General features: G+C 38.8%; 1 protein-coding gene across 1 annotated transcript in view; it reads left to right on the forward strand.

Moving 5' to 3' along the window:
- LOC135471408 (regulator of telomere elongation helicase 1-like) overlaps window positions 1-26048 on the forward strand; it is a 63916-nt gene that overhangs the window by 21822 nt on the left and 16046 nt on the right. Inside the window, 11 exon segments of the mRNA XM_064750638.1 lie at window positions 15192-15276; window positions 15812-15877; window positions 16168-16318; window positions 17344-17382; window positions 18194-18266; window positions 19486-19586; window positions 20355-20416; window positions 21106-21180; window positions 21707-21791; window positions 23494-23626; window positions 25526-25639. Of these exon segments, the coding sequence (XP_064606708.1) occupies window positions 15192-15276; window positions 15812-15877; window positions 16168-16318; window positions 17344-17382; window positions 18194-18266; window positions 19486-19586; window positions 20355-20416; window positions 21106-21180; window positions 21707-21791; window positions 23494-23626; window positions 25526-25639 (984 nt within the window).

Genomic DNA, 26048 nt, shown 5'->3' on the forward strand with positions numbered 1-26048 from the left:
TCTGACCACTAGAAACTAGGCAACTATCGATTAGTTGTGCTTTTCTTATGTTTGGTTCACATCTAAAATATGAAATAATTTAAATACACATGGGATTGACTTTTCAAAATGCCTTCATTTTTTTTATTTTTTTTTTTTTTTATTGGAATTCAGATACATGTAGATGGTACTAGACCCTAAAATTTTTGCATATTTTGACTGATTTTGACAGTGTTATTGATGTTACAAAGGTGGTGTGATGATTGTTTGGAGAGTAGGATCATATTGTACTAGAAAAATGTTTTAGGATCAAAAGTAATATTTTAAAACGTTCATTTTCCTCTAGAAATGTAATATTTTGGTGAAATTTTTGGTAATTTACAGTAATTATCAATTAATAATTATCCTACTTGGCATAGTAGGCATGTTCAAACAGTCATGAGAAAAAACTGGGTTGGGTGATATCAGAGTTTTTGGTAAAAATGGTACTTAGTGCTGCGTCACTTGGCACTCAGCGCTTAGAGTAAGGAAGCAGGACTGGTTGGCCTGGTATCTGTATAATATGACTGGGTGGGGTGTCAAGTCTGGTGTCTTTGGCATGATATTTCAGTGGGGACATGGAATTGCTCTGCCACAAGAAGACAATAGATGTACACACTCTCATCGAATGACTCGTCGTCACAACTGAAATATTGTTAAGTATGATGTTAAACATACATGCATGCATGAGAAACAAACAAGTAAGTAACAGAACAGGTACGCACACCCCTGATCTCAGAGTCATGTTCAGGATACAAGCCAGGCACTAACTCACCAGTAAATGGCTGCTAGTAATTGCTTTATATCAGAAGACGAGTGATAAAGAATAAAATGGAGATTGTGAGCTTTTCTTCAGAAACTAGACAGAAAGCATATAAATCACAAGTACATTATGATTATATGTAACGGTGATGAAATATGTACTGCATTAAATCAGATAATTGACTGGTAATTGACTAACATTGATGAAATGTTCGTGTGTGCTACAGTAAACCAAATAGCCATCGATTCATCACCGGATGAGGATGAAAACAAGGATGAAGTACTGGACCAGACACATCATGGTGGAATGAAGACAGAATCATTGGCAATATACATGTACATAGAACATTGGGCCTGAGGTCCGCAGATAGCATTATACTGCGGCAGCCTGGTTCTATAATCCAGTTCTACAGTTCTTCTTCAGTAGCTACGGTAGCTATGAAAATAGACCAGATACAAATATATAATACAAAAGAGGCAAGGCCTTATTTCTGCTCTGTTTGAAGGCATACATGGTTGAAAATTGACCAGTTTTACCCTTTCGGTCATCTGAAGTCCCCTTGAAATTGTACAAGAGTACCGACATGGCCTGCCCTGCTGTACTGAGGTTATAGGGCCAGAAAGGTGTAGTCTGACTGACGAAGAAGACTAGGGTATTAAAGAAATTGTCAGTCTTTACAGTAACAGTAATTGAGAGAAAAATATAGAAGAAAAAAAAGAAATTCCATAAGAAGCCCAATTGAAAATTTTATGAGTAGGATCACTTTTTGTTGGGTTACCTCCAACGAACATTTTTTTTAGCATTGCCTAAACATTGACTAAAGTGAATCTTATCTCATTCTTGCTGTTTTCCTCACCACATGTATTAATTGTGAACCTTAATACCAGTGCACACTGAATTAATTATTCATCAGTGATGTATGCGAATAACCCGGATCCTCCATCCAGTGGTGAAGGAGTACAAGGCTTTCAGGTGGGTCATTACAGGGACGTTGGGATAACTGTACTCGGTAGTTAAGGGTATGTATCACAGCGACTGCCTGTAGCTATGTTGCCTGATGGCTCACCATATCCTCTCCCGGCTGATCAACAGCATCATAAATTGTACTTAAGCATTGCTGTGGAAACAAGGAAAAATAGCCATCCTTGTTTCTTTTTTGTTGTTGTGGGAAGTGGAGGTTTTAGAATGTTAGACGAGCATAAATTGCATCCCAGTTAAGCCAGAAGCCAGAGAACATCTCAGTTTACCACAATGCCATGTACACATCTCAATTTATCACAATGCCATGTGCACATCTCAGTTTACCACAATGCCATGTACACATCTCAATTTATCACAATGCCATGTGCACATCTCAGTTTACCACAATGCCACATACACATCTCAATTTACCACAATGCCATGTACACATCTCAGTTTACCACAATGCCACATACTCATCTCATTTTACCACAATGCCAGGTGCACATCTCAGTTTACCACAATGCCATGTACACATCTCAGTTTATCACAATGCCATGTGCACATCTCAGTTTATCACAATGCCATGTGCACATCTCAGTTTACCACAATGCCACGTACACATGTCAGTTTACCACAATGCCATGTACACATTTCAGTTTACCATAATGCCACGTACACATCTCTGTTCACAACAATGCCACATACACATGTCAGTTTACCAGAATGCCATGTACACATCTCAATTTACCTCAATGCCACATACACATTTCAGTTTACCACAATGCCACAAACACTTCTCAGTTTACCACAATGCCACAAACACTTCTCAGTTTACCACAATGCCACAAACACTTCTCAGTTTACCACAATGCCACATACACATCTATATACATGCACAAGATTTATATTATTTTCTTCCTCTGCATACAGGAAGTTGTTACTGAAGCAAGCATCCAGTAGATCAATTTCGGGTTTGGGATACAGCATCTTTGCAAATATTCATTTATTTGCATCAACACAATACCATTACATTAAGAGGAAGTAATTTGTGCATGAAAAATGGCATTAGGTAGCACCAATATAGATGTTCTTTTTTGTACCTGTGAAATGTTACTCATGTGGCTGTTAAACATTGGGAATGATATGGGACTGGATCAAGGTGACTCATTGGACACACTCCACACAATGCATGTACAATATAGTCACTGTAATCATTATAAAGTCTGACTTGGATGTGTGACACAAGATAAGTTATGTACAGCTGTGTGACATAGATGTGTGACATGAGATAAGTTATGTGCAGCTGTGTGACATAGATGTGTGATACCAGATAAGTTACCTGCAGCTATGTGATGTACATGCGTGATACGAGATAAGTTATCTGTTCAACATAGATGTGTGATACAAGATAAGATAAGTGGAGATGTGATATGACATAAGTTACTTGCAGCTGTGTCCTGAATGTGTGATACAAGGTTACCTCCAGCTGTGACAGTTGTGTGATACAAGACAAGTTACTTGCAGCTGTTTGATATAGATGTGTGATATGAGATAAATTATTTGTAGATGTTTGATATGAGATGAGTTACTTGCAGCTGTGTGACATAGATGTGTGATACAAGATAAGGCACTCACAATTGCGTGGCATAGCTATGTGATAGATACATACCTGTACATATGCTTCTGAAATTAAGAGAGATTTCAATATGGCCTCAAAATAATCTGCCAGCACTACATCATACAGATGTACATTTATCAGTTCATCTGACTCTTGTACAGGCTAGGATGCCAGTTCGCAGTTCAGACACCGCTGTTCTGTGGAGAATACGATATCAAGACACTGTGCCATAGACATAGATTCTTCCGATGAGTTCTGATGAGATATCAAGACAAATTTTAAGTCAAACAGAGTTATCAGTAAATAATTTAGACCAAAGGTAATGGCGAGTAAAAATGCCCACCACCATGACGTTTCAGTTGCACTACCGTGTGAATTAGCTGACCATTGCCCAGCCTAACAGTTGGATTCTTTTGTAAGAAGGATGAGGAATAATTCATGAGGAATTTTGGGAGATATACACAAATATGTTTCTATGCAATAAAATAATCAAAGCTTGACTTCATATGTCAAAGACTTGCTCCATTACAGCTTCATTTACACAATGTTGAATTATTGATGTCACATTAGGAGACTTTTACATCCCTGCAGAGCTTTAGTGCTCATATCTCCCATTTTATCTGTTCATCCAGCAGCACAAGGCTCTCCCCTCCCCCCCCCCCTCTCCCCGCCTTTCCCCACCAACCTGAGTTTCCAAGGTTCACCAAAGGCATTGTTGCCAATAACAGAGATTGTTTTTCTCTCTGGCGCCATCTAGGCGATTTCGATCAATTCAAGAAGCAGCTCTCCGATGATTAATTGATGTTTAGCATAGTTAAGAAAAGTGCCTTTTTCGTAATAAATCGCAGTTTTTGTCTCTCATGCCTGGATTTTGTGTCATTTATATTTTCAGCATGTTAGTTTCTGTTGTAAGAGATTAGTATTTTGAGCTGTTGTATTTTATGCGGAGTAAGACATCACTTGTTATAAGACAACACTGGACCAAATGTATATCATGTATGTATCGATAAAATGCCACATATAAAGTTAAAAAAAACATCACTTTTTATTTCTGTGATGTAGGATAACCAGAGTAAGCAAAATCGCCCGCGAAGGAAAATCAAACGGGCCGTCATGCTCTCACTTTTAACAATCAAGGGCAAGATATTTCTACCACCCAGAAGGCGTCTGTGTCTTTGTGACATCACCAGTTCCAAGTCCACCATTTTGCCATGTAGAAGTAGTGTTAAATCAGCTGTTTTCCTTCTGATTGCGAGACAATTCTGATTTACGTTCAAAATTTTCAATGATAATGGAATATGTCTGGCGTTACTCCGCAAAGGTCTCGCAATAATGAAGAGAGTAGGGTATGGATGACGCTGTTTCCGGTTTCTCCAAACCACATGTCCTTGAAGGAATTCCACATTAATAGAGCATTTATAGAATTACCAAGCACGTAATAGAAAAATGCCTACGTCCATTTAGGTCAGTACGAACCTTCTTCTGAAATGACTTTGGTTATATATTTTGTCATCTTTTCTTTTAAGTTTAATGACAATAATGTAATTACCATGCTTCCTCCATAATTTGAGAGGCATTTTGAGCGGCTATATTCTAGAATACCTTGCGAGAACCGTCGTAGGTCGTACACGCTCTGCGGGGAGTAGAGGATTACCAGTAGTCAGTCATTGACAGTAGTTCACACATTTCAGGTGGAGTATTTTTATACCTATCCCCATTCAGGACAATTTACAATATTTCATAAATATCTCTATCCAGTACTGGATAGTCATATATGCTAATTTTGTCCATGCAACTTTTGCTAAAGTACTTTACTGATTTCCCTGAAACTTGATCTACATCTTTATCATCTAAGCATATGAATGCTTAATTTTAATGACAGTGTGATTATTTTATTTTCATAGTTACCTCCATACAAGGTGTAAAAACGCTATTCATTTGTACAACTGAAAGGTCAAGTCAGAGAGTCACATTCTATCAAATCTACCTTCACTTTGCTGAAAGGTCAGGTCAGAGAGCCACATTCTATCAAATCTACCTTCACTTTGCTGAAAGGTCAAGTCAGAGAGCCACATTCCATCAAATCTACCTTCACTTTGCTGAAAGGTCAAGTCAGAGAGCCACATTCCATCAAATCTACCTTCACTTTGCTGAAAGGTCAAGTCAGAGAGCCACATTCCATCAAATCTACCTTCACTTTGCTGAAAGGTCAAGTCAGAGAGCCACATTCCATCTACCTTCACTTTGCTGAAAGGTCATCATCAGAGAGCCACATTCCAGACACTTTATGTACGTGTATAAGAAATAAGATCATTTCATGTTTGAACTAACAATATTATGGCTAAGTTTTTCATCGTTTTTGTCTGTATGAAAGAATGAGTTGTATGGACCTTGTTGAATTTCTCCATAACCCACAGTTCTATCAGAATGTTTCAAATATTGGTTGCAAAGGTTGAAGAATTAGGGTAGTCCTAACCACCCACCATAAAATGCCAATATTTGTTTCCATCTCATTAAGCAAAGAAAAAGGTCACAAAGTACACAAAATACATTTGATATTGAATGAAATAACCTTCCAATTAAACAAACATTTCAGTCCTTTAAGGGTTTTTTTTCTGAATTGTTGGGGTTGAAAAGAGGTATTTTAGACCTTCAAATTCTAGTTCATGCATGCTGGACTAGTGCATGTGTACTATTATGTCTCTAAAGGAAAGGTCTGGGCATGATGATAATTTGGCATACCAGTATTCATTTTTAGCTCGCCTGTATTAAATGTCATACCCTGAAAGTCAAGGTCAGCATCCAACAATAGAGAAACAATGTTAAACAGTGTTTGGTGGTATCTCAAAAGTACTGCATGTATTGAGCTCAGGGTTGGCACACATTTAGAGCAAAATAGCAGGGGGAGGATTATGCCGTCATTGATTCCAGGTGTACATATTAATGTTTCATAAATTACTGTATTCCTGAGTTGGTGTATTATGGGTTGGAATCAGTGTTAAAGAAAATAGTAGGGATGGGGTCTGAAAGAGTATGACATGTATTGAACTCTGGGTTTGCACGCATGTAGAGTAGAATAGCACGAGAGGAATATTCAGTCATTGATTGGGTAGGTACATATTAAATACCAAAAATTTCTGAATTCCTGAAGTGTATTGTGCATTAGAAACACTGTTAAACAAAATGTTAGGGCTGGTATCTTAAAAAAGTATTGTATGTATTGACATGAAGTTTTACATGCATATAAAGCATAATGATGCATAGGGGCATCACTGATGCTCTGTGTGCACATTAATTACCGTAAGTTACCGAATTCACGATTTCACTCCTTTATGCATTGAGCTGAAGGTTTGCATTCATGTGTTTCATACAGGCCAGTTATTTGGTAGCCTTGCTACCATTCCTAACTTATTTTGTAATTATCTTGTATACAGTTATTTAGATTCAAACCCTTACGAGTAAGGTTTCTAGCGAAGAGGATTTAACTGGGCCTCAATTTTGATAGGTCATGTAACCAGACATATTCATAGTTCCGCAGTGATGTCATAGCTGCTCTGAACCAATCATCAGCACACTCTTTGGTCACCTGACCAAAGCTGCTGGAGGGGAAAGCGAAGCAAATTTAACCCTGGCAAGATAAAGCTTGGATAAGATTATAGGCTAACGTATATGTTATATGTATGAAATTCTCTCTGGAAAAAACGTCAAATATCATAGTTTCAGAGTCCTGTAGTACTTTAAACTTTAGGAATGGGCAAAATGTTGAAGAATTGCAATAGCTATTTGTGGTAAGGACTGTACCCTATTTCTTCTAATTTTTGGGACATTTGGTCAGCTTTTTTGAGCTAATACACACTGTCAGTTTATTTAATAAACAAAACATCCATATCTTGGCTTTCCAAATAAATATGCAGAGAAATATAATTTTTAGCTTTCAGCACTAGTAATATCTCTGAAACATGCTATATTTTACCTAAAGTTTGTCATGTAAAAATGCGTTTTCAAAAGCACATAAAGATCATAAAATGATACTTTTGATTCCAATGCTTAAGTTTTTCTGATGAGAAATTAATCAGACTTATTAAGTTTCCCTTTATGGTGGATGAATCAATCAAAATCAAAAGCTGTCACCTGAAAAACTTTAGGTGAAATACTTTCAGATGAAGTACATGGTTATCCAAAAGCTGCATGAGACTGGTGCCAGGGTCAGGCATGATGTACAGAGTGCTTAAGTAAGGACAGTATCAGCTGAATGTGGCCGTGTCTGGGTCAAAGTGTCCCTCCAGGCCTGTCTTCTACCCCTGGGCTGCCAGACACCCTGACAACCTTCCTCCTCTTATCCTGACACCCACAGACCTTTATCACTGATTATCCTGTCTCAGTGCTCAGAACCTAACTCTAATATAACAGTCAGGACAACTCCAGTCCAGTAATCCTGTCAACAGAGCTGACAGCTGAACCGGAAAACATCTCCTGTTTTTTGACTAGGAATAAATCATAGCTATGAGATAGGAAGCCAGTAGAGTATGGTACTGATTTGTCTGCCAATGCCGCATGTGTCCCATACAAAAGACCTGTTTTAATAACAGTGCTAACCCAACACTGCACTAAACGCATTTACAGTGGTGATGGATGCACTTTCACCATGTTATATATGTATGTTGCAAACTGCAGCTATTTCTGGGTTGGCCTACTGTTCACTACAGAACAATCCACTGATTAATTTCTGAGACAGTGGGTCTGCCAGCGACATGCAGATCGTTGTGGGTTATCCCCTGGGCTCTGCCCGGTTTCCTCCCACCATAATGCTGACCGCCGCTGTATAAGTGAAAATTCTTGAGTACGACGTAAAACACCAATCAAATAAATGAATAAATAAATACTGCGACAGTGATCTTACACCTATACTAAACCTACATATCTTCTTCACCTTCTCTCATTCCGCCAGAGCCATACAACACTTCATTTACTTACCCATATGGCTCTTGTCAAAGCCATACAACACTGTATTTTCTTATCCATGGCTCTTGCCGGAGCCATACAACACTTCGTTTACTTATCCATGGCACTTGCCAGAGCCACACAATACTTCATTTACTTATCAACGGCACTTGGCAGAGCCATACAACACTTCATTTACTTATCCATGGCTCTTTCCGAGGCCATACAACACTTCATTTACTTATCCATGGCTCTTTCCGAAGCCATACAACACTTCATTTACTTATCCATGGCTCTTTCCGAAGCCATACAACACTTCATTTACTTATCCATGGCACCTGCCGGAGCCATACAACATTTCATTCACTTATCCATGGCACTTGCCAGAGCCATACACTTCATTTACTTATCCATGTGGCACTTGCCAAAGCCATACAACACCTCATTTACTTATCCATGGCACCTGCAAGAGCCATAAAACACTTCATTTACTTGTCCATGGCAATTGCAGGAGCCATACAACACTTCATTTACTTATCCATGGCACTTGGCAGAGCCATACAACACTTCATTTACTTATCCATGGCTCTTTCCGAAGCCATACAACACTTCATTTACTTTCCATGGCACTTGGCAGAGCCATACAACACTTCATTTACTTATCCATGGCACTTGCTGGAGCCATACAACATTTCATTCACTTATCCATGGCACTTGCCAGAGCCATACACTTCATTTACTTATCCATGTGGCACTTGCCAGAGCCATACAACACCTCATTTACTTATCCATGGCACCTGCAAGAGCCATAAAACACTTCATTTACTTGTCCATGGCAATTGCAGGAGCCATACAACACTTCATTTACTTATCCATGGCACTTGGCAGAGCCATACAACACTTCATTTACTTATCCATGGCTCTTTCCGAAGCCATACAACACTTCATTTACTTTCCATGGCACTTGGCAGAGCCATACAACACTTCATTTACTTATCCATGGCACTTGCTGGAGCCATACAACACTGCATTTTTTTATCCATGGCACTTGCCAAAGCCATACAACACTTCATTTTCTTATTCATGGCTCTTGCCAGAGCCATACAACACCTCATTTACTTATCCATGTCTCTTTCCGAAGCCATACAACACTTCATTTACTTATCCATGGCACCTGCCGGAGCCATACAACATTTCATTCACTTATCCATGGCACTTGCCAGAGCCATACACTTCATTTACTTATCCATATGGCACTTGCCAAAGCCATACAACACCTCATTTACTTATCCATGGCACCTGCAAGAGCCATAAAACACTTCATTTATTTGTCCATGGCAATTGCAGGAGCCATACAACACTTCATTTACTTATCCATGGCACCTGCAAGAGCCATAAAACACTTCATTTACTTATCCATGGCAATTGCCGGAGCCAATACTTCATTCACTTATCCAAGATTAGTGCCCGAGTTCTCCCTCGCACCTCTGGAACGTTTCGTGTGTCTCCTGCGACAGACTCGCACAAATAAACACGCTATAATTTCTGCAGCCTCATCTTTATTCCTTAGAAACCTCAAATGCCATTGCCCCACCTTAAAACAAAACCTTCCAGCAGCCTGCGGATGGTCGTGGGTTTCCTCTCCTCATATTATGCTAGCCATTGTCATATATTTATTTATTTATTTAATTGGTGTTTTATGTCATACTGAAGAATATTTCACTAATAAGATGCGGCCAGCATTTTGGCGAGAGGAAACCAGAAGACTGCATTCATGAGAGGATCATGGGTTATTGCGCCATGCTGGCACGCTAACCACCTCAGCTACATAAGCTGCTAGAGAAAAAGGTGAGTTGATGCAGGACTGATTGCAAATACATTTGTGTAGGTGTGCAGTTTCACAGGAGATACACGGTATTAAGGTTCCAGATGTGCAGAGCAGCACAATAAATGAAGTATCATGAATATGCCGAAGCGCCAGCAGTTCTAGAGGTCTGTATGGTTACACCTAAATGTGAAGCCCCAGCAGTGGTGGAAATCTCTATGGTTACACCTAAATGTGAAGCGCCAGCAATGGTGGAGATCTCTACGGTTACACCTAAATGTGAAGCCCCAGCAATGGTGGAGATCTCTACGGTTACACCTAAATGTGAAGCACTAGCAATGGTGGAGATCTCTACGGTTACACCTAAATGTGAAGCGCCAGCAATGGTGGAGATCTCTACGATTACACCTAAATGTGAAGCGCCAGCAATGGTGGAGATCTCTACAGTTATACCTAAATGTGAAGCACCAGCAGTGGTGGAGATCTCTACGGTTACACCTGAATGTGAAATGCCAGCAATGGTGGAGATCTCTACGGTTACACCTAAATGTGAAGCACCAGCAATGGTGGAGATCTCTATGGTTACACCTGAATGTGAAGTGCCAGCAATGGTGGAGGTCTCTACAGTTATACCTTAATGTGAAGCGCCAGCAATGGTGGAGATCTCTATGGTTACACCTGAATGTGAAGTGCCAGCAGTGGTGGAGATCTCTGTGGTTACACCTATATGTGAAGTGCCAGCAGTGGTGGAGATCTCTGTGGTTACACCTAAATGTGAAGCGCCAGCAGTGGTGGAGATCTCTGTGGTTACACCTAAATGTGAAGCGCCAGCAATGGTGGAGGTCTCTACAGTTATACCTTAATGTGAAGCGCCAGCAATGGTGGAGATCTCTACGGTTACACCTGAATGTGAAGCACCAGCAGTGGTGGAGATCTCTGCAGTTACACCTAAATGTGAAGCGCCAGCAGTGGTGGAGATCTCTGTGGTTACACCTATATGTGAAGCGCCAGCAGTGGTGGAGATCTCTGTGGTTACACCTAAATGTAAAGCGCCAGCAGTGGTGGAGATCTCTGCAGTTAAACCTAAATGTACATGTACGTCACAAGTTTATTTTCTGCATGATATCTCTATTTAAACTTGATTGATTAGTCATAAATTTGACATGTGCTTTTCTTGGTGTGACACTTTGCTTGAGATTGATTGTTTTTCACTCTTGCCCATCTTCTTGTTTGTCTGTCCTTGGTGCACTGATTTTACATGATACTTCGATCTGCTCAACATGGATGGATATATTTGAGTTTCGGTATGTGGTTGCCTTATTCGTCCGTCCTGCTGTCTGTCATTTTGTCTGTCCTGAAGGTGGACCATGTCTTCTTCAATAGACAATATCCACAAGAAGAAGCTGAGACTTCATGTGTGGGCAGCAGTGATGTTTGTACCTTTGGAAGATTACATACTGTTCAAGAACCTGAAAAGTTGAAAATTTTTTTAAAGTGAACACAAAGACTGCCACTATATGTACATAGAAAAAATGATATAGAACACAGTTTCACAGAAAAATATGTAAAAAATTCTATGAAGTTTTGAAAGCCGAGAAGATGAAGTTCCGTATTTGAGACATGGCACTGATGGACAATTCACTCTGAGTAACCATGCTGGAGAAGCCCTTATGAATTTGGCCAATCATTAGCGCTGAAAGCATCGTGATAATTGGCTGTCACATGAAAAACTCTGTTACCTCTCGATTGTCTGTGTGTTTTCTTATAGTGGATAGACAGATATTGATGCAGTAAATTTAATTTTGCGGTTAGTTCAAGTGTTAAACTGATGAATTTTGAAACACATTTATGAGTGGGGAACTGAGAATGGCTGCCTGTGTCACAATGGATACGTGTTGGGCAGGATACTGCAGTAACTTGTCAGGGTGAGCTGGCAAGAAAACTCGCCTCTCAAGAGTCATTTGCTTGAGGAAAAATATTTTGACTTCACATTATTTGTCCTTAGTTAAATCAGATTTATCACGAAACTGTCTTCCCAAAATCTGAATGAAAGGGTCTGTTATGAACCAGAAGGTCCTGCTGTGTTCGGTAAATTCCCTGAAGTCGGTGCAGCCAGCTGGCCAAATGCTTACACCAATGCATGAGGAGGACAAGCAGGACAACTTGTATGTTTGTATTTTATCATTGTCACATTGTTTAATATCAGTGGTATTGGAGAGTTCCTAGGTTTTGTGATGCCACTCTGGATAGCTATAACATGGCAAATGGCGTCACCAAATGAGTGGCTAGGTGCTGACAATTGTTTGCTATTTATTTTGTTGATAAGCAGTGTAGAAGTTTTGAAAATATTTTTAGAACATCACTAGAATACTACTTCATTAATTAATTCAGCTTTAGTGCCTGACTTTATTATGTTCTCTTTAACATAAAATTTAATGCTTTGCAGGTTCAAGTGTGAGAAAGGTCCTTGGTTTCATGTGTGCATTTGTATCCTCTGTTGTCTGGTGGTTAGAGGTGCTTGGCTTTCAGTTGGTAGGACCCAGGGGCAGGGGTTGAACCCAGCCATGGATAGGAAATTTTGTAGATTTAATGTTAATATCTTAATGTTTGCACATTCTAAAAATATTCAGTGAAGATCGCTTGCCACTTTCCATCCCTCGCAGTTCTTTGCATATCTTTGTCACATGTGTAAAAGTTTGTCACTACCTTGCCAAAGGTTTGTGGTTTTACTCTGGTCACTTCAGTTTCCTCCATGCATTCAGATAACTGTCTTGTAAGTGAAAAATTCTTGAGTGGATGGTGTTACGCAACAATCAAATAAATACAAAAATATATTTCTCATCTCCACCTAAAGAGCTGAGTGATATTTTGCAGCATTAGATTTAAATAAAATAGCATTGCTCACTTTCATAACTCATGCAATAGTTGTGCAGTTGCAATTATCAGCTTTTTGTTTGTTTACTTTTTTTGTTGTTTATAAGTATTCTATTCTTTCAGCAGTCAATAAGTGATTCTGAAGCTGAAAGCAATTCACAACCACTTAAATTATCCAGGTTTTTTTTGGCTTCCTAGTCTAGGGTATGGTGTGTATTTGCACATCCTCGGATTTTTTTCTTAACTCTTGTATATTGGGCTATCACACATGGATTGAAGGCTTTTTGTTTTGCTCACTACTTCAGGATATGGTGTGTAAATTCTCAGATGCCAGGTTAGCTTTTTTTCCTGTATAATGCCAATCATACATGGATGTCAAACATACAGTGTTTTGTTTGTGTTTTTTTTTTTTTTTTTTTTTTTGTTGTATATATCTTTTCGCCTGTGTACATCTACAAAGGACCTACTGATAGAAGGCAGAACTGTTTTATTGGTTTTGTTTTTATAGTCTTTGTGAATGTTTTTAATGATTTTAATTGATAGAATTTCAATGCAAATTATATCAGTTATATAAACTTCAGTTCGTTTCCTGTGGTTTCTGGAAATTAAATTTTCTTACAGGGCAACAATTTTTGTATACACGGTGTCTGTGACTTTATTGCTTATGAAATTTATGGACATTGCCAGATTTACCATTTTTGTAAGCAAGAAAAGTTTCATGTAGGGCTACAATTTTTATGTACATGCCTACCTACATGTAGGAGAACAAGAAAGGTATTGGGTTCCTCTGGTGATTTTACCATTTTCCTGTTTTCATGTAGGGCTACAATTTTTTATGCACATGCCTACCTACATGTAGGAGAACAAGAAAGGTATTGGGTTCTTCTGGTGATTTTACCATTTTCCTGTTTTCATGTAGGGCTACAATTTTATGTACATGCCTACCTACATGTAGGAGAACAAGAAAGGTATTGGGTTCCTCTGGTGATTTTACCATTTTCCTGTTTTCATGTAGGGCTACAATTTTTATGTACATGCCTACCTACATGTAGGAGAACAAGAAAGGTATTGGGTTCCTCTGGTGATTTTACCATTTTCCTGTTTTCATGTAGGGCTACAATTTTATGTACATGCCTACCTACATGTATGAGAACAAGAAAGGTATTGAGTTCCTCTGGTGATTTTACCATTTTCCTGTTTTCATGTACAATTTTTATGTACATGCCTACCTACATGTATGAGAACAAGAAAGGTATTGGGTTCCTCTGGTGATTTTACCATTTTCCTGTTTTCATGTAGGGCTACAATTTTTATGCACATGCCTACCTACATGTAGGAGAACAAGAAAGGTATTGGGTTCCTCTGGTGATTTTACCATTTTCCTGTTTTCATGTAGGGCTACAATTTTTATGCACATGCCTACCTACATGTAGGAGAACAAGAAAGGTATTGGGTTCTTCTGATCATTTTACCAGTTTCCTGTTTTGTGGACACAAATTCAGATTGACTTCATTCTGTTCTCCTGTAAACACGGATTTCTACAAGTCTTTCTTGTAGGGCTAAAGCTTTTTATGCAATCACTTATCTAGATCAGCTTTTTGTCTCTCTGGCTATTTTATCAGATTTGTAGAGTGTAAGAATTTACCTTGGCGTTTACCAATTCATCTGGTATACACATTATCTGTGGAAAGCTCACGCCATGTACGTGGGAAGGTCTGCCAGAAACCTGTGGATGGTTGTGGGCTTCCCCCGAGCTTTACCCACATTTTCCCCCATCAAAATGCTGCCCACCGTCATTCAAATGAAATGTTTTTGAGTATGTCTAGCTCATGCTGGCTTCCTCACCGGCCACACATGGGCGCAGGAAGGTCTGACAGCAACCTGCGAATGGTCATGGGTTTCCCCAGGCTCTGCCCAGTTTCTTCCCACCATAATGCTGGCTGCTGTCATATACATGTAGGTGAAATATTCTTGGGTACTGTCATAAAACGCTAATCAAGTAAATAAATAAATTCAAGATGGAAGACTGAATATGTATATCAGAATATAAGGTGGGCCAGCATTATGGTGCGATCATAGACTGGTGGTACACGTGGTACGGTTGACTGATGGTACATGTTATTTCTTCCATGCATAATTCGCACAAGTGTTATTAATGGTAAATCATTGCGCTTTTTTGCTATTCACAGATGCTGTCCGTATTACATGGCGCGTGAACTCAAGTCAGACGCAGACATCATTTTTATGCCGTACAATTATCTGCTTGACCCCAAGGTTTGTTCTTCTCGTGATTTATATGTTTTTTACAGTATAGAAAAAATAATTACAATAATTTTGAAGATAAAGTAATAATTAAATCATGAAATAATTTTGACTGTGCAAGTATATGACTGAAATACATTAACATGGCCTAAGGCACTGATTGACGGTATCCTGACTGGACAACACCACGTTTTTGAAAACCTCAGATCATTCTTTAAGTATGCTGGAACTGCGTAGGTGAAATGTTGTAAAAAATTTAAAAACATGCTGTATGTTAAATCATTGTCATTCATTGTGACCTGATGGGGTACAAGAGGGTGTATAAGTTGCTACTAGCATATACATGAACAGTAACAAATGGTAGAATAACACCATAACAGAAGTAAATTAACAAATTTTATCCAAATTTTATCGTTTACTCGTGACTATTTGCCAACTATCATTCTCTTATTCTCGCTTTTAATATTCTTCATGCTGTAGCATTTTTGTTTAAAATATGAGCCAATACTGTTACCATAGCAATCATAAAACTTTGTATTTCTTGTAGTCAAGGAAAGCTCATGGCGTGGAACTCCAAGGAAATATTGTCATTTTTGATGAGGCACACAATTTGGTAAGGCAAATTTTTTTCAGATATCGGTATTTCATACAGTGTGCGTCAGTGTATTTAATATTCTGGACGTTGTTGATGAGTGATACAGTGTTAACCTGGTCGTGGGTTTCCCCCTGGGCTTGGTTCGGTTTCCTCCCACCATAATACTGACCACTGTCGTATAAGTGAAATTTTCTGGAGTACGCCGTAAGCCACCAATCATATAAATCAATGTTAACCTAAAATTCTACGAAGCAGTACCATTTAAATATTGCTAGCTGTAGTTGCAAGGTTTGGGTTTATTTTTACAGGAGAAGATCTGTGAAGACAGTGCTAGTTTTGACTTGACGTCAACAGACTTGGCCACTGCCATGGAGGAAGTCACACTCCTGGCAGAGAAACTCATAGATTTGGCCAAACATGACCTCCAGAGTGTGGAACTCGCCACTGACAGTAGTATTGGTGAGAACATCATCAAGGCTCATACAAGATGAATTAATGATAAGATTTATCAACCTTTAACTACTGTAAATGGCCTAAAATTTCACCCCCAAGAGAGCATTTGTGGAAGCAAATATAAAATGTCATGAAGGATTGCTTTTGGCACTGAACCTGTCACATGCTTTTGGCACTTAAGCTGTCACATTTTCAGTAGGATATCAGATATAAGCTTAAATGTGCCTCCCAGAAAAACGTCATATCACCTTTCTAAGATCAGTAGAACTCCCAGAATCAACAAGAATAAGAAACTTACCCTGATTCTGCAACCCTTTTCAACTGCCTCTGCAGCCAATATTTAGAAACATTCTGAGGGTGCTATTGGATGTAAAAAATAGTTTGCACAGTTTTATGAAGCTTGCATCTTAGTGACACAAATAAATTATTTTAGCGTCATTTTCATAATATGGGTCGCCACGATATGGCTGAAATATTGCCGATGTGGCGTAAAGCCATAATCATTCATTCATAATATGGGAAAGCATAAAAATTTCACTGAAAAAAACTGCTTTAATTAGTGGTTGGAAAGGTTGAAAATTTACCGTCATTTGATTTAATTTCTTAAATTAGCACAGCCTTAAGTTCAGTTCATTTCAGTTCTATAAAAGCTTAATGGGCATTGAGAGGAATTCAGTGGTTTTTAATCTTGTTGTTTTTCATCTTTCTTTATATAATACTGTGCAAAGATTCATTGTTTCAAACAATATAAATTTTACACATTGTGATGAGTTTAAAGGAAACTTGAAAAACAATGCGAGAAGTTTGTTTTGTTAATAACAGCTCATCCAGCCGTTAACATGATTGCCGGACCTTAAAGACAAAAATACTCAATGATTTTGTTGTAATATTTTGGGTTAAATGAAGGGATGTTTTTTGTGGTAGTTTTCTTACTATGTTATCTAAGGATTCCTTCATCATCTTATGACTGAAAAATTGTTAAGTACGATTTTAAACCTCAAGCACTCACTCACTCTTTCTATGTTTTTCAGTGCCTGAATTTCAGTTGGATGATTTACTAAGACTGAAAGGTATGAAAAAGAGGTTTACATTGAATTTGGAGTCTTTCTAATTGTTCATAATGACTTACGTTTGACTTCATTCAAATTCAAAGATTTATATATATGAAGCTTGCATGTTGGAAGAGATATATAATTTTTTTTTATCTCATTTTATCCCAGTTTACTCCTTTCATTGCATTTTGATGAGGGTAACACTGCATGTAGCATGGCCAGATATACGTGTATACTGTGTACTGGAACTGATACAGGTAGATACTTCACGTACACTCAGTCTCCGTGGTGTATCTGTATAATTAGAGAATTAGATCTAAAACAATTTTATACAGTGTAGCTATTAAGAGCTGATAATTTCCCCACTGGAGGTTGTCTACTCCAGGTGGTATATATAAGTGTCTCAGCCCTTGCTCTATCAGGTCATGTGTTCAAATCCAGGTCTCGCAGGTTCAGCTGTGGCTTTATGCCAGGAAAAGTGTCATGTATGTGTCACCCAGGCTCTACCTGGTTTTCTCCACCTTTAAGTCTCAATACAGAAATATCAGTAAAAAGTTATTAAGTATGGCATGAAATACTTATCACGTACATAATTAAACAAAAGTACTGTTTTGGAGGGGGGGGGGTTGACCCATTTTGCTTAATTTTGATCTTTCAGCCATTTTTTTTGTAAAGTTTGATTAATTTATTATCAGAAAAGGGAATTATTTTAAGGCTTTGCATCTGGAAGTGCCGCATTTTACATACCAGCTTTTAGTTAAAATACACTGTGCACTTTTACTCTCTACTTGTTTTTATAAATGTGTTGTACATTTTTTTTACCTCACAGCCACTGTGAAGGACCTGGAGAAGCTGTTGGATGACACGGAGGTCCCCCAGGCAGGTGTCACCCACCCTGGGGAGTAAGTATGAAGTCATCTAGACAGTCACACTAAAAGTAGGCTAGTACGGTCCCATCCAAACTTCCCATCGTACTCAGTTGGTCGACCATCATAATCGTAGAATGGGTGGAGAAAGGCCAGATAATGGAGCCATCTTTAGTGCTCTTCCCAGGTTCGGTTTTGTGCTTGTCTGTTGGCCAAATGTTGCGAACAAAAGTTTTTGTCTACATTCCGAGGGTACAAGCATCAGAGACAGTGGATCGCACCAGGATTTGAACAACATGGGAGTTGGAAGGGCTGTGGATCACATGAGGATGTATTAAAACATTATGGGAGTACATGTATATAGGAGTGTGGATCCCACCTTGATCATGGTTATAGCATGGGAAGATAAGGTCGGTCTGTTCTGTACCCTTATTCGTTGGCACATGTTGGTTGTTCACTTGTGACTGTTGCTCTTTGGGCTGTAACACTTTTGTCACATCAGCTTAGTTTCCCTCATGAATCAGGCAATACACAGGCCATTTGAATGTTTTGTTTGAGTGAGTGTTAGATTGGTGTTTAGCATGGCTTTCAACATTATTTCAGTCATGTCACACCAGTGTCTCTCTGTCTCAGGCCAGACCCATTGCTGACATATACATGGTGCTGCCTCACTGAAACACCATGCTAAAGACATCAGAAACATTGTCCCTCATATTCACATTACACTGACTCCAGGTCGACAAGTACCAGTAGTCTAAACAAGATAGTGCCAAGATAACTGATGCTGAAGTCTTAAGTATGATATGGTTCGGGATTGAACCAAACATATTCTATTTACTACTCTACCTCAGCAGGTAAATAATTTAAGTCCATTTGAAACACATTTGTGAACTGGTGGACATTATTGCTGTGCATATAAATATGAGACTTGCATGCCTTCCCTCAAGAAGAATTGTTCTGGTATGACCAAAGTACTGTTGAAAGGCTCGTTAAAGCAGGAGTTAACACACCTTTGTACCTAATCTTATGATAAACTGTTTTTATGTTGTATTATGCATTAAATTCAGCATTTTATGTTAAAGTTGAAATTTACTTTTCTTTTTTTCTAATGTTGGTAGAAATTATGAATTTTTAATGTGTTTTTCAGAGAAATAGAGAGGCCTTCGTGTACATACATGTACATGTACTTGACTTTATTTTGTATTCATGTGAAAACTGTCATTATTTCACAAATGTCGTTGAACTTTGTTGACAGGCATATTTTTGATTTGCTGGGAAAAGTCAACATAACATTTGAATCAAAGAATGAAATCCTGGATGTGCTGGACAAAATCATAGCCTATCTGAATGCAGACGGTATGTAAGGGAGCTAACTGTGTATGTTTAGACATTTAGACCAATATTTGATTTGATTTGAGTTTAAAACTCTACTCAAGAATATTTCACTTATGTGATGGCGGCCAGAATTTTGATGGGAGGAAACCTGGCATAGACCGGGGGAAACAGGACCATCCACAGGTTGCTGGAAAATCCTCCAGTGTATGTCTGGAGAGGAAGTCAGCATGAGCTGGACTCACAGCAGTCACATTTAGAGCAAACATGTACACATATTTAGCAATAACATTTGGGTAAAAAGTACTATAGTGTTAAAGAAGCCTTAAGAGGGCTACATGTACTAAGTTGAAACTCTTTATGTCTTCATAACAGTAGCTGAAGAGCACACATGTTACTGAAGTAAATACGGTACCACAGCATCTGTAGAAAATTCAGTAAGCTTGGCTGGTCTATTGTCAAATTATTGCTGCCGTAACTTGATCGGGCAGATCGTCTACGAATGCGTTTGGGAAGCCACAGTGCCCAAGAGTAACCATTGACCTTCGGCAAGTTACTTGTATGCCATACTGGAAGAAAAGAGGTTTTCAACAACTGTAAGTGATACCACAAACACCACTGACTACTCATTGTGTGACAGGCCCCCCTAACAAATGAATTCAGCAAAATCTGGAGACTGCCTGTCCATTACTGGGATTGAACTCGTGTGCAGTGTTGCCATGGTGAAGATACGTGCACATGATACAATGGTATATATGGTGTACATGTAGCCTATACTTATATCTGTTTTAGGAATGTCAAGTGCACTTCATACAAAGGGGGCTGGCCTCACCAAATTTTCCGACATGCTAAAGGTATAAAGAAATTCTTGTGTGATTTTTCATTTTCAGTACTAATAGACAGCATTTAAAATTTTTCGCTATCAACTGTTATAGTGCCAGTGTGTTGTGAAGGAAAAATGTTGTGATTTGCAATGAAATCTAAATCCTTGGGGCTTTCCTTGAAAGATTTTGTTTTTCTGCAAACACTTTTTATGCAAACATCATGAGTATGCTCTATCTGGAGCTGTGTCCACTCTATATTTTCTTTTGTTTATTTGGTATTTTACTTGTATTTGTTTTTACAGTGAATTATTAAAGCAGAAATAAATTTGAGGGTTTATGGTGGACTTTCTGGACAATATTGAACAATCTGAAGTAGATGTGACCTCACTGATTCTTCTTGGATGGTAAAGATCCTCCAATTACCATATTTTTACATGGTATATTCAGTTCTGTCAGTGACATCAGGCTGATTCAGCTTCTTCAAATGGTTCACTGTAAAAAAAAAAAAAGTCCACTGTAGAACCTCACTGTTTTTTTCTGCCTAATTCACTGGGGAAAAAACCAAAAACATGAAAAACGTATTTGACTATCCGTAAAAGGACCTTGCAGATAAGGTATGCTGTATTTAGAGGGTGATCCCCTGCTTAAAGTGGATAGTTGTTCACAGTTGTTTACTGTGGCTGTCATTTATGTTCTGTCCCTTTGCTCTCACCTGCCAGATAGTGTTCAGTCGAGAAGTACCACAGGGTATCACTCTGGCTTACCACCAGAAATGCTTGGCCCATTCCTATCGGGTATGTCAGTTAGTGTTCTCTCATTTTAGAGGGTTGCCGAAACAGCAAACCCTGAATAGGCATGCCTGTACATGTGCAATCCATGAACTGTCATTCAAATTGTTTTCTTTGAACATCATCGTACATATATGTATGCACTAATGCACAGTGTATGTATTATAAAATGTTCATCAAATGAAAGCGATTGTCATACTTTGTATGGTATAAGTCATAATTTTGCATTTTGAAAATTTTTTGCATTTTGAAATCTGTTAGGCAAGCTGGATTTTTTATTCATCTTGAAGGCCATATTTACACATGAACCTCAGTTGATGATTCCTTTCCGTTTGACTAATCTGATTTGGTTATACTTCTGCTTCCGTTACTGAACTGTTTTTGGTGCTTGTCGTTATCATTTCTCTGAAAATTATGTTTCATTTAAGTTTTGTATTAAATTTACAAGTTAGCACTGCTACATTTATATGCATGGTTTATTGTCACATTGTCATATTGTCACATTGTCATGGGCCTAATTTTATTTGTGCAGGTCCATATCCACAAGCAAGAGAATGTGAAGAAAAAGAAGACAATAGATCTGTGGACCACAGCAGGAGGGGGAGGGGACAAGGCTGGTAGGTCTGACACCATGAGTCAGGGTCGGGAAAATGGGTTTTGGAATAATGGATGCATGCACCAGTAAATTTTTAGTTGCAGAACCTTACATAATGAACCAATGGGTATAATAGAGCCATAATTGTGGACAGTGTATATATTACACACTAAACAATGGACACAATGCTCACCTGAAGAACATGAAAGTGTATACACATTAAACAGTGGACACAGTGCTCACCTGAAGAACATGTAAGTATATGCACATTAAACAGTGGACACAGTGCTCACCTGAAGAACGTGTAAGTATATACACATTAAACAGTGGACACAGTGCTCACCTGAAGAACATGTAAGTATATACACATTAAACAGTGGACACAGTGCTCACCTGAAGAACATGAAAGTATATACACATTAAACAGTGGACACAGTGCTCACCTGAAGAACATGAAAGTGTATACACATTAAACAGTGGACACAGTGCTCACCTGAAGAACATGAAAGTATATACACATTAAACAGTGGACACAGTGCTCACCTGAAGAACATGTAAGTATATGCACATTAAACAGTGGACACAGTGCTCACCTGAAGAACATGTAAGTATATGCACATTAAACAGTGGACACAGTGCTCACCTGAAGAACATGTAAGTATATACACATTAAACAGTGGACACAATGCTCACCTGAAGAACATGTAAGTATATATGCATTAAACAATGGACACAATGCTCACCTGAAGAACATGCAAGTATATCCACATAAAACAGTGGACACAATGCTCACCTGAAGAACATGTAAGTATATGCACATTAAACAGTGGACACAGTGCTCACCTGAAGAACATGTAAGTATATGCACATTAAACAGTGGACACAGTGCTCACCTGAAGAACATGTAAGTATATGCACATTAAACAGTGGACACAGTGCTCACCTGAAGAACATGAAAGTGTATACACATTAAACAGTGGACACAATGCTCACCTGAAGAACATGTAAGTATATGCACATTAAACAGTGGACACAGTGCTCACCTGAAGAACATGTAAGTATATGCACATTAAACAGTGGACACAATGCTCACCTGAAGAACATGTAAGTATATGCACATTAAACAGTGGACACAGTGCTCACCTGAAGAACATGTAAGTGTATACACATTAAACAGTGGACACAATGCTCACCTGAAGAACATGAAAGTGTATACACATTAAACAGTGGACACAGTGCTCACCTGAAGAACATGTAAGTATATGCACATTAAACAGTGGACACAATGCTCACCTGAAGAACATGAAAGTGTATACACATTAAACAGTGGACACAATGCTCACCTGAAGAACATGAAAGTGTATACACATTAAACAGTGGACACAATGCTCACCTGAAGAACATGAAAGTGTATACACATTAAACAATGGACACAATGCTCACCTGAAGAACGTGAAAGTGTATACACATTAAACAGTGCACACAATGCTCACCTGAAGAACGTGAAAGTGTATACACATTAAACAGTGGACACAATGCTCACCTGAAGAACGTGAAAGTGTATACACATTAAAAAGTGGACACAATGCTCACCTGAAGAACATGAAAGTATATACATAAAGGTATGATTAAGTAGTCTGTTCTCTGCATTGATACAATATTATTGCCAGAATTCATCAATTGTACAAATAAATGCTCTTATTTTCTGTTATATAATGTTACAGGACGAGTGCTGAGTTATTGGTGTTTTAGTCCGGGTCACAGCATGAGCGACCTTGTCAGTCACAAGGTCAAATGTATCCTGCTGACAAGTGGTACACTGTCTCCAATCAACTCCTTTACATCAGAGATGCAGATGTAAGCAATATTCACACTGTAGTTTCTCTGGCAAGTGGTTTTCATGTCATGCTGTCATTTTGGTTGACCACCCCCGCCAAAGGAGGTGGTGTTTTATGCCCCTTCTCAATAATTCCAGAACAGTGGATCTGAGACACCCTAAAGTATGTGGGAAGATAGCAGAAGTCCCCTGTGAAGCATTTACTTTGGGTGATAGTGACATGCCAGCAGGAGAACTGATCAGGTTTCCACAGACGGTTTAAACATTCAGGCATTTCAGCCCACTCACTTTCTCATCTTGGATACTACATACCATGAGACAGATCAGAGAATTGAGTTTATATCAAGTCAGTTGACTTTAACTCGATTTTTAGTTAGCTTACGATTCTCTCTTTCTCATCACAAGTCATAGCCAGCAGTCATCAAATAGTGTGTTTATAGTTTTCAAGAAAATTCTGTCTTAGTGTTGTGGTTTGGAATGTGGAGTGCCCCTTGGAAGTCAGACAAAAAAAACCCATTGATATCTCAGCCTGACAGCATCAGCCCTATTCACTAGAGGTAAACAACTTAAAGGCAAAGGATTGCTTCTTAGAGGGGTACATGCAATGCTCAATACGTCCATATGCTTAAGAACAGTCTAATATGAATATGTAAATGCCACCAAAGAACCAAAACGATCAATAAACATTTGATACAAAATTTGTGAGACGTCACTGCCACGTGTACATAACAAAGACTTGAGAGTTTTCATTGCCTTTCAGTGTATTGGTAAATAAAGCTTTGTACCACTACCACCAAACTGGCTGCTTGGGTGTTACTTCTATGTGGAGTTAATTATTGTTAGCAAGCCATTGTGAGAAGGAGGGGGGCGTGTCAGTGTTGGTTCCAAGTTAAGCTTTCAACTTGTTCTCTATAAATTAAGCCTCCAGATTTACCATTTTTGTAATCAAGAAAAATTTCATGTAGAGCAACAATTTTTATGCACATGCCTACCTACAAGAACAAGATAGCAGGCAAGACGGTGGAATTCACTGAATAAAGAGTTTAGTTCTAGCAACATGTTTCAAACAGCATCAGAAAACAACTGTTGAATGGCACAGATAGTGAGCCTTGTCATTTACGTCTGGCATGGAGTTTCTCACAGTATTCCCAATGAGGTTGACATGAGTGTAGATCTGGTGTCGTCACCCTACCACAATACTGGTAAGACACAGCATATATAAACTCATGTAATGACTGAAAAATATGACGGAAAACCCTAAGAATACATACGCATGTGGACGACTACCACTGAATTACCGGTCACAGTCAGTTGTCTCTTCGTTAATCCCTGTCCCCCACAAAGCATTGACTGACTAAAGACAAAATCCCTCACAAAGCATAATGGGGTATAGTTGCATCAAGTACTGAATTATAAAGTAGCTATGGCATTTGTTTGATTCTGCAACTTTACAGAAAAGTGCACAGATTTTTATGAAATTTGCACACGTTGGCCTTTGCGCAAGCACTAATCGATTACATTTTGGTGTTGAATGGTCAAGATCCAAACCCATGAATTCTGTCCGTCTCTTTGTCAGAAACTATGGAAAGCATTGTGCGCAGATTTTCACGACACCTGCATGCCTTTGTCCAGGTTTTGTTTGACAGAACACATTTGTAGTGCCACTTTGCCATGTCCTCGTGGCCAGTGTAGAAAAGTTTATGAGAAGTATACCCAAGGTTGGTGGTTTAACCAGGGCATTCCAGTTTCCTTCACCCATAAATATTAAAGTGAGAAATTCTTGAGTATAAGTAACAATCAATCCACACATAAGCTGGCCTGCTGTTATGTATCTGATGAAATATTCTTGACTGCATTGTATAAATCCTAACTGATGTATAAACAAAAGCTTTAATGTCAATACCTGCTCTCTCCACCAGCTCCTTCCCTGTCCAGTTAGAAAACCCACATGTGATAGAGAAACACCAGGTGTGGATTGGCACCCTGGGGAAAGGCCCTGATGGCGCCCTCCTCAACTCCTCCTATGAAAACAGGTAAGTGTAACTCAGGTGTGAGGTAGTGCAGCCCACTAAAGCGTGCACCAACAGAACATAATTTAAAAATGTTAATGTTGGAAGCAGGTTTTGGTCCAGTGGTTTGAGGGGCTTACCTTTCAATTGTAAAGACACACAAAGTGCAAGTTCAAACCAGGCCTTTTACAGAGAATTTGTAGATGTCCCCGCTCTCACTTTTGGTGGGACCTTGGTTACAGTAAGCGCAGCCTAACATACGTTGAAGACCACATCTTTGTGATATGCATTTCTTGACCAATTGTTCAAAAGACCACTGTAGATTCGTTTTACTAGGTTAGAACAACAGTTTTCCAGCAGGACATCATCTACTTTCTCCCCTCTCCCCCCCCCCCCCACCCCCATCAAAGAAAAAAAAACAGTTATCAACGGA

This window comes from Liolophura sinensis, chromosome 7, assembly GCF_032854445.1.
Source record: "Liolophura sinensis isolate JHLJ2023 chromosome 7, CUHK_Ljap_v2, whole genome shotgun sequence".
NCBI lineage: Eukaryota > Metazoa > Mollusca > Polyplacophora > Chitonida > Chitonidae > Liolophura > Liolophura sinensis.